A 9,919-nucleotide genomic window follows, 5' to 3' on the forward strand; every position below is an offset into this window, starting at 1 on the left:
AGCCATTGCGACGGGTGAGCAGTAGTTGCGCTTTTTTGAATAAAAGCATACTGTCCTTTACGGGTTGGACGTAGCACGTAAGGTTGGCGCCCAACTAACCGCTCGCCTGCAGCTCCATCACGACAACTGGCATAGCGGCACCGCCGCATGATGATGATGATGATGCTTAGTGGCTTTCCCTTTGAATCGGGGCGTCGGTTGTCAGCAACCGACTTGCCTGTTTTATTACGTTTACTTGCCCTACTCCCATCTAACCTATAGATTTGCTTCCTCCCTCCCATCTCTCCCTCTTTTCTGTTTTAAACTCATCGCGCCCACCCCCCTTTTTTCTCCCCTCGCTGTTCTAAATTCTCGTCCGCATGATTACTCCGCCTGCGTACCCATCCCTTCCCTACTTTTCCTCCACCACCACTCCAGACGCCTCTTCGTCACCTCTATGGCCTTGAAGTTGAGGTTCCCCCTCGCCCCAAATCCCAAAGCCTCCGCCAGCGTCGTTTCCCCCTCACCCCGCGGTGGCCGTATCTCTCTGCAGCTCCTGACAATATGGTCTATAGTTTCCCGATCCCTGCCGCAACATGCACACGTTTCATCCTGCTGCCTGTAGCTACCCGTGTATGCCCGGGTTCTCAGGCACCCTGCCCGTGCCTCGAAGAGCAACGCACTGCCTCTCGTATTGCCATAGAATCCCTCCTTCTTAATTTCCCGTTTCTCTGCCCTATAAGTCTCCAGGGTTTTTTTCGCTTCCATTCTCTGTGCCCACTTCGTCGTCTCTGCTGAGTTTACCTGCTTTTTAACTGTTGTGTAAACCCCGCTTTCCCCTACCGACTTTCCGTACCGCTTGGTCAGCTGTCTGGTCCTCCGTCTCCACCGCGTGTCCACGCTCCTCAAATACAGGTACTTAAACACCCTCGCGGCCCATTTTTCGTCCTCCATGTCACGAAGTCGCTCCTCAAACTTTATCTTGCTCTGCGCCTCCCTCGCCTCGAAAGACGACCAGCCCATATCCCCTTGTACCGCTTCATTTGTAGTTTTACTGTGGGCCCCTAGGGCCAATCTGCCTACCGCCCTCTGATTTACTTCCAGGCCAGCATGGGTCTCTAGCTTCATGCACCGAACCAAATTAGCGAAAGTTAATCCTGGTACCATGACCCCTTTCCAGACTCCCCTTACCACCTCGTATTTGCTGTATCCCAAGCGTGGACGAGCAGAGCCATCTAGCGGCAGGCAGCCAGGGAAGACGTTGCGTACGCCAAACGTTGCGCACACTTGAAAATACTGATTTGAGCAAAAAAAAAAAAAAAACTGGCGAAGCTTGCACTAAGTTGCGCAAGGCTTTAACCATAGCAAAGCTGGAGGATTTCTTTATACGTGAGCACTGAAGGACACATTACCACGGATTTGTACAAGTTCGAAAGTGTTCATTCACATGCTCCGTCGCCGCTTGGCATTGTGGTAGTAATCATCGCCATATGAACTGAGATTTAAATATGCTCCAACGAATTCATAGACAAAAACTCGACGTTTCGAAGACGGCTCGGCTTCTTCTTCGGGGGTGACTGGGGCCACACTGCAGCTGCATCTCACAGTCTTTCACTTTTGCTGGCCTCGCACAAAGCCCCTCGCTGCGGCTCGTAATCCGTGTGTGTACACCGAGGGGCGAGTGCCAAGCGAGCTATTAAGGTTCCGGCTTCGAAACGTCGGGTTTTTGTCTATGTATTTGTTGGAGCATAATTAAATCTCAGTTCAGTAACTTCCCAACCAGACAGAAGTCTGTCAAAATGTTCACCTTCAAATCGGCGCCATATGCATCGATGTCGTCGTGTTCCTCATGCCAAGCATTACATGCGCGGCAGCGCTTAACGGCAGCTGGGGCGCAGCGGCGCGCGTACGTGCACGACGCATGCGCAGCGTTCCCGGAGCCGCTCGAGGTTCCTTGAAGCACGTGTTGCACCGGCTGTGGCGTTGTTGGTTGCTAGGCAACGCCAGGCGCTCCTTGGAGTTTTCGCCAATTCTTTTTCGTTTTTAGGGGCGAAACCCCTTAGGTGCTCGGGCTATCGGCGTCTCATGGCCTCCTCGTCGTAACCGTCGTCTTATGTAGTCATGGTACTAAAACAGCTGGGCGTTCGTTTACGCCTCGCGCTAGAACGCTTCATGCTTCAGAGACAGAAGACTTTTACAGCAAAGCTGTATACCTCTACCCCCAACGCTTTAATCCCCGTAGGCAAAAACGCCAAGGCACCAAGAATACTCTTATACACAACATGCTTCACCCCTCCTTATGTTTCACGTTAGTGGAGATGGCCCGAATTTTTTTCTTTTTTTTTTTTTTTTTTTGCTAAAGCCAATGCGCGAGCCTTGGACGCTCAGCGGTCGCCTCAAGGCACGAACTCACGACCGCTCGCATTTTCTCGCTCCTCGAGGTTTTGAGCATTTTAAATTCTTTTTTTTTTTCTGAAGCCACTCACCTTCCAGGGAGGCTCGGCGGTCGCCGCGAGGCACGCGTTCACCAGTGCTTGGCACTTTCTTGGTGTTTTTAGCCAGTTACGCGGCACACATTGCGGTCAGCTACAAAAGCTCCTCTGTCTATAAGCGTTCCCGTCTCATGTTAACGCAACGAAAGCACGCAGGCGGGCATAATGGCATAATAAATGTGGATATATGCGCACAGTATTGCACATGGGTCACACAATATGTGACCGAGTATGAGCTTGGTGGTGTTCGGGATCGCTGAACGCTCTATCGGCTGGGCTACAATGATATTGTTTCCGGCTTTCTTTTTGTTCTTCGACGTTAAAACATGACACTAGAAATGCTTCCGGTAAAGTTTTAATATACTTGTGTAGGCGTATTGTTTAAATATTTGTCACGAAATTTTAGCCACTCTCGGTGTAAGGCGTGCGGTATAGCCAGTGGCGGCGATACCGTCTTGGCGCTTTGGGTATTTTCACCTTATTTGAGAAAAGCTAGGCGTACGAAGGATATATTTATGTCCTCAGTGAACTAATATATATATATCTACAGCAACTCGTATTTTGCTTTCAGTGTCCCTTCAACTGGCAAAGAATCCGTCTCACAAATTTAAATGACCATTCCGACCATTTATCCTAAAAAAATAATGGCGTTATAGAGTGCCTTTTATATCCTTCAGAATAAAGAAACACTACGGATATGTTTACTCCACCTAACTCATTTTCGCCGCCACTGAAAGCTATATGCCAAGCCGATGACGTGGCTAAAGGAATCTTCTCTCTTGGCACCGTAGTTCCGTGTTGGCACCATAGATCTGCATACGTATATATACTAGTACGAAACTCTGTGGTTGGTACGGACTGTTTTGTAGTTGCAGCTTAGACGGAATTGAAGCAAATCGCATGTACGGTAGCACCAAATTCTTGTACAGTAAAAATATCCCGGGCCATCTGGACTAACGTGAACCAGGGGGAGGGGCGAAGTATGCAGTGTATAAGTGTATTCTTGAAACCCTGGCGTTGGCCTCGGGCTGTCGGCGTCTCATGTCGTCGGAGTATCATGTAACCACTAAAACACCGGAAAACTTGTTTTCCAAAGCCTCGCGCTAGATTGTAACGCGTCCTAAATGAACACACCGGGACACTCGTTTTTCAACGTCTCGCGATAGAAAGCCTCGTGCTTCAAAGACCCGGAACTTGCATCAAATTTGTATACGTCTACCCCCAACGGTTTCATCTCCGTGGGCAAGAACGCCAAGGCGCGAAGAATACACTTATACACTGCATGATTGCTCCTGCGCAGGTTTTATAGTAGTGGAGAAGTCCCGATTTTTTTTTTTGCCCAGGGAGATTAAACCATTGGGGGGTAGAGGTATACAGCTTTGCTTAAAGTCTGGTGTCTTTGAAGCACGAAGCGCTCTAGCAGTACGCGTTACGTTCTAGCGCAAGGCGGAGAAAAACGAGTGTTCCGGTGTTTTATCTCGTGACTACATAATACTACGACGATACAAGACGACCACGACATGACATAACACGCCGACAGCCCAAGTCCCTAATGGGTTTCATCCCTAAAAACACTCCGGTCACAAGAACTATAACTACACAGAACACACAAAAAAATTACATTAAGATTTTCTTTGCAGGTCCCTCAACATTGGAGCCATCGGTGGTGTTGCTGGACACGAGCTCACACATGGCTTTGACGACCAAGGTACACAATTTACTTGCCACTTATGGAATATATCAAGGTTGCATGCTATCCTGGCGAAAATTTGTAACTACCACTAGTAATTCTTACACCTACACATTACAGTGGAAGCTCATTAATTCAAACTTCAATCATTCGAATTCATGGATATTTCGAGCTGTACGATTTGGTCCTGCCCCGCTCCATAAAATAGTATGTATTAAAACGCGTTTACTTCTAAAGCGCAGGTTACACCACCCGGGCCACAACGATGTGCCAAAACTCTAAAATAAATTCTTGTTCTACATGATCACAGGACAGGCATAATTGGAGATTAATGGGAGAGGCCTTTGCCCTGCAGTGGTCGTAGATATGATGATGATGATGATGATGATTAATTCTAGCTACGTGGCAATGTGCCGGTGACTTGGCACCTGCTGCTTTCACGAGGCTGCACAGTTTCCGAAACGGGGAGAGAGGGTGGAAAATATTTATTCAAAATACTTGGCAGGCTCTATTACGGCGGACTGAGTAAGGGGTGATACATAGGCAATAAAACAATCCTAATTAGTAAAACTATTGCCACATTATAAAATAATACACTGGGACTATTCACAAAGATAGCATAAATGCAAAACAGGGGTTATAAACAACAACAAGAATTTTAAAAGCAGCAAACAGATATCAGCATGAATCAGAAACAAAATTGAAGGGCTTAATACAAGGCTATCAAGATAGATGTTTCAACGGTTGTTCACGGAAAGTTTCATGACCAGTTTAATTGACAATGGTATCGGGAAGACCGTTCCGGAGTGCAATGGCGCAAGGCGACGCCAATTAATTGAATAACTTTGTTTTTCCAGAGATCGGGCGATGATTCGTTTATTGTGTGGTCTTTTAGGTATGCGAAATGTTGCTGTTAGTGGAAAGGGTTGTGGCCTGGATGTGTAAATGTATTTATGAAGCAAAGACAGGAGGGAAACTGTGCGCCGTGTTTCGAGGTGCTGTAATGACAGGTCACGCCTTATTTGTGTGATAGTAGAGATGCGACTGTAAATGCGTTAAATGAACCACGACGTTTGGTTTTGCACAACGTTTAGCAGGTTAATGAAGTAAGCTTGGGGAGGAGCCCATATGGCTGATGCAAATTCCAACTGCGGGAAAGCAAATGTCAAGTGAGCTTGTTTGGGGAAGTTATCTGGCGCGTTCCGTATGTTCCGACGTAAATATGGGAGAGTTCTGGATGCGTTTGCAGATATGTATGTTACATGTGTCGCCCATGATAGATTAGAACTGAGATGAACGCCGAGGTATTTATATAATGATGACCGTAACACGTTGGAATTATTTATAAAGCAAAAAATTGTACCAATTCTTGTTTTAAATATAAGGACATTTGCCATATATCAGACCAGTTGTTATTATGATTAAGGCCTTTCGGGAAAGCAAGTTGGTCACCAGTACTAGTTATAGGGCGGTATATAATGCAATTACCAGCTAAAAGCCGCATTAAGGAAGAAATATTAGCTGGGAGGTCATTAATGTAGGTTATAAAAAGCAGTGGCCCCTGCCGCTACCCTAAGGAACTCAGGAGGTGCCGCCAAAAATTCGAGAGGAAGAGGTATTAACCACAGTGGGCTGCTGTCGAAAAGACAAGAAGTTGCGGATCCAGGATAACGTTAGCGAGTCTAAGTGGAGCTCTGTTCCTTTTGAAGTCAAACGGGAATAAGGTACGCGTCGAATGCTGTAGAAAAGTAAAAAATAAAGTCAGTTTGTAGATTATTACCCATATTGAAGTGAAGATCTGTGGTGAATTCGAATAACTCGGTGTCGCATGAAAAGCCTCTCCTAAACTCATGTTTATTCTCAAAGAAGAAGCTATTATTTTCCAAATTACAATAAATGTGCGAAGAAATTATATGCTCAAGCATTGCAGCAAATGGATGTTAGAGATAGAGAACGATAATTTTTTTGGTGAATTTCAATTGCCACTTTTAAATAAGAGAACTACTTTTCCTATTTTCCAATCAGCCGCAAGTTGCGTGAAGATATGGTATAGGATTTGATTTGGGAACGATGACGTATTTTTTGGCATCTTAGAATTTATGTTATCAATGCCTCAAGAAGTTGATAGTGTAATATTTTTTATTAGCTTCGGAATCCCTACGGCGCTGACGGTAATTGGTTCAATGAATGTGTAATCATAGTCGGGAACTTCAGGCACTATGGAATGGCCTTCGTACGAGAACAGAAATGAAAAAAAAGAGTTCAAACCTGAAGCACTATCCACATCTGAGAGAGGCATATGGTTTACATCATGTATACAAATACGGAATTGTTACCAGTGCGAGGCGCATTTACTTTCTAGAATTTTGGGGGGGTTACTCTTTAACATGGATGGCAAGTCGTACGTGCAATATTTAAATTTCGCCCTACTTATTTCAGAGCAGTACTGTTCCAAGCAATCCTTGTATTCTTTTGTCAATATGAAGGGCTCAAACTGCTGGGCACTGCAAACTGCAAAACTGCGTTTTGCAGGTTTGTAGAGCCCACCTTTGTTCTATGAGGCTGAAACATTTTTGTTAAGCCACACGCATTTATTTTCGTTAAAAACAGTAATTTGGGGAACATGTTTGTCGACCAAACTAATGATTTTGTCTCTGAAGAGAACCCAGCTTTCGTCCACCGATCGGTTCGGGAAAGATGGATGGAAAGCCTGATGGCAAAAAACTTCCAATTCATCATTCATAACTTCGCAATTTGCGTTGTGGTAATCCCGAATTTCTTAACAGTACCATGTAATAGGTGGGTCGGCAGGATAAGTGTTAGTTGAAGTAGCGTATTGTCGATGAAACCATCTAGGTGCAGAATGGCCCCAACAGTCTCAGGAGCGTTAGTTAAAATTATGTCTCAATATTTTTGTACCTCGAGTTGGTTCGTGGACAACTTGAAAGAGGTTATAATTTAAGGTTAGGCTAACAAATTCTATTGCCTCGCGGCAAGGGGCAAAGCTGATCGCATTTGGGCGATCGCACGAGCAAAGCTGATCGCGTTTGGGTATAGGGCTGCGTATCTATGTAAACATTACTGTATGTGCGGTGACTTGTTCGAGTAGTCACAATGCGTGGGTGCTCTTGTGTTTCATGCTGTTTTGCTACGTTTTATGAAGCACCTCTAAGTCAGTTACGTGGTCATACACGTAAGCCTCTTTCTCAGCGCTCAGTTTGTCCACTGACAACTTTATTGGCATCTTAAGGAGTTTGGCGAATTCGATTAGTTTCTTCCTGGCATTTCGCGTGAATGGCGAGAAGTCCTCGCCAATTGAAAAATCAATACCCTTTAGTTTGTGCGCGGCCGTGAGAACTCGCTGTTTGTCTTTGAAGTAGCTCATTTTTGCTATTATTGAACGATGCTTATGCGTATCAAACTTGCTCAGCCAATGTACCCGTTCAAATAGGTCGTTTAGTAAACATAATGTGATAATCTTTTTCATTTTTTCATTTTTCATTTTTATTTCCTTAAGGACCCCACTGGAGCGGTATTACATAAGAGATGGATATACAGAAAAAGACACATTTGACCACATTAGTTCTATGAACACAGGTGGTTACTGACATTTGCTATGAAGTTTGATGGGTAGGTGGCTGAAATAATGGAGAAGGCAAGGTCGTTCGAATTTTTGGCTGCACGGGTAAAAAAGAAAGCGGAAAAGGTGACTGATCTGGTACGATAACGGGACACTTGAAGTGGATGGCCGGTGCGGTGTGAAATGTATGTCGGGGGAGGATGCAAGGGGCTACATTTAGTGATGAATGAGAAATTCTGTGCAAGAGGGAAATGGTGGCGATATGGCGGTGGACAGAGCGTGGTGATAAACCGGTTTGTGCTTTCAAGGCAGAAACGCTAATGCTGTACGAGTACAGGGAATGGATAGGATGTTGCCCAGTCCTCTTTGTCCTCGTCACCTATACTAAAAAAAATAGCGTATTGCGGTGGGTAAAACCAATCTGAAACATTTAAGCTCTTGGTTTTAAAAGCCGTCCTCTTTGTGGGCTACGTCGACGTGAACGCGAACGCAGTGGTTTTGCGTGCGGCGCTGACAGATGAGCGCATCATTTCTCAGGACAAAAGCGCATAACCTGTCGCTGGCAGTGACGACAAAGAGGAAGAGCACGAAGCACCAGTGTACCCAACCGCTCAGAAGTAACAGACGAATGAAATGCAGCCCATCTCTATTTTTCAGTCTTGAGCAAGGCAGCAAGGAGTAGGATTTCCCTTAGACTCGCTCGTTAAAGTAAAATCGTCCTGGCTCTCACTTTTTAAAGAAGGCTGACTTTAATTACGGGCTTTTTAAGCATCAATCTCTTCACAGGCCCTATGCTTCCCAATAGCAGTGCACTGCTGTTATTATTCCCTTTAATTAGTACGAAATTTCGTTATTTTCCAGCTGAAATGGCTTGCTCTTGCGGTTACAATTAACGAGCTTTGACTTTGCAAGCAATTAGGCTGTCCGAGGGAAAGATGGCGCGGTGCAGACACGTGGGAAATGTGTCACGCATTTTTGTGCCTAATTAGAAAGATCCCTCCTGCAATAACCCTTGCTTTTTTGTTACTCTTCAGGAAGCCAGTTTGATGCAGATGGTCGGCTAAGAGAGTGGTGGAGCAAAGCCACTCGAGAAAAATTTAAGGAGAAGTCTGAATGCTTTGTGAAACAGTACGGAAGTATTTATGACAAAGAAGCCGGAATGAAGGTAAAGTGGCCGTTCTCTTTTGAAGGAACCATCGTTACGTCAGCGGGAAAAGTGTGCTGCAAGCCAGCCACACACACAAAAAAAAAAGGCTACGTACCAGCATGAAACAAATTTTGTTTAACCCGTCATCTTTTTCTATCGACAATGTTGGCTAATCATGGTGAAAGCCAATTATTTTGCCACATACACGTAAGCACACTTTAGCTCCATTGCCAAGCACACTCCTGATTCCCTGAAGCTACCTTCTTAGAAAAGATAGTGGCAATGATCCGAGGAACGGCAACTCAGTGCACTACAGGCGAATACCTATCCCCATCACACACCAAATGCCATATATTGCACCCCACTGTATACTTCCCGCTAAGCCGCTTCTGCGAAGCTCTACGAACGCCCTTTCGCATTGTAAGGGCTGTGCCCACGCCCCCACCACATTCAAGCAATCCCTCTCTTTCTTGTTACGAGCTTTGTGAGGGATCTCTGACCAGCTCCGATTTGAATGATCAGCGCCTGCAAGTGTTCATGGCTGTTAACGCTAAAAAAAGCTCAATGGGTCTTGGACTCAGGACTCCTCCCCATTGCTTTTCGCAAAAAACACATTTACTTTTTTCTCCGTCTCTTTCTCTGTCTGTCTGTCTGTCTGTCTGTCTGTCTGTCTGTCTGTCTGTCTGTCTGTCTGTCTGTCTGTCTGTCTGTCTGTGTCTGTCTGTCTGTCTGTCTGTCTGTCTGTCTGTCTGTCTGTCTGTCTGTCTGTCTGTCTGTCTGTCTGTCTGTCCCTCTCCCCTCGGCGAAATCTTCAACGCTGGGATAAAAATATCCTGGGCGAACCACTTCGAGTAATGCTCATTTAAACTCTCGTTACCATGTTTCATGCCAGATAGAGCTTATTCTCGGTTGCAGGATTCATGAACCTATAGTCTCCATTCCAGCCTTTCAAACATCACAAAACTTGGCACATCCTTCTGTAAAAAGTGGTTATATTACAGTGTATTCGTACTGATGGCCGCGGACGTAGT

At 45.4% G+C, this 9,919-nt stretch overlaps 1 protein-coding gene and 1 long non-coding RNA gene across 2 annotated transcripts in view; one reads left to right on the forward strand and one right to left on the reverse strand.

Annotated features, from left to right (window-relative positions):
- LOC144163104 (uncharacterized) overlaps positions 1-9,919 on the reverse strand; it is a 350,313-nt gene that overhangs the window by 250,978 nt on the left and 89,416 nt on the right. The gene's annotated exons all lie outside the window — the stretch shown is intronic.
- Positions 1-9,919, forward strand: part of LOC144163099 (neprilysin-1-like) — a gene marked incomplete in the record, with an annotated part of 51,505 nt that overhangs the window by 40,045 nt on the left and 1,541 nt on the right. Inside the window, 2 exon segments of the mRNA XM_077693902.1 lie at positions 4,112-4,179; positions 8,776-8,906. Coding sequence (XP_077550028.1) covers positions 4,112-4,179; positions 8,776-8,906 — 199 coding nt within the window.

This window comes from Haemaphysalis longicornis, unplaced genomic scaffold (assembly GCF_048455015.1).
Source record: "Haemaphysalis longicornis isolate Haplotype H1 unplaced genomic scaffold, Haemaphysalis longicornis Haplotype H1 scaffold_12, whole genome shotgun sequence".
NCBI lineage: Eukaryota > Metazoa > Arthropoda > Arachnida > Ixodida > Ixodidae > Haemaphysalis > Haemaphysalis longicornis.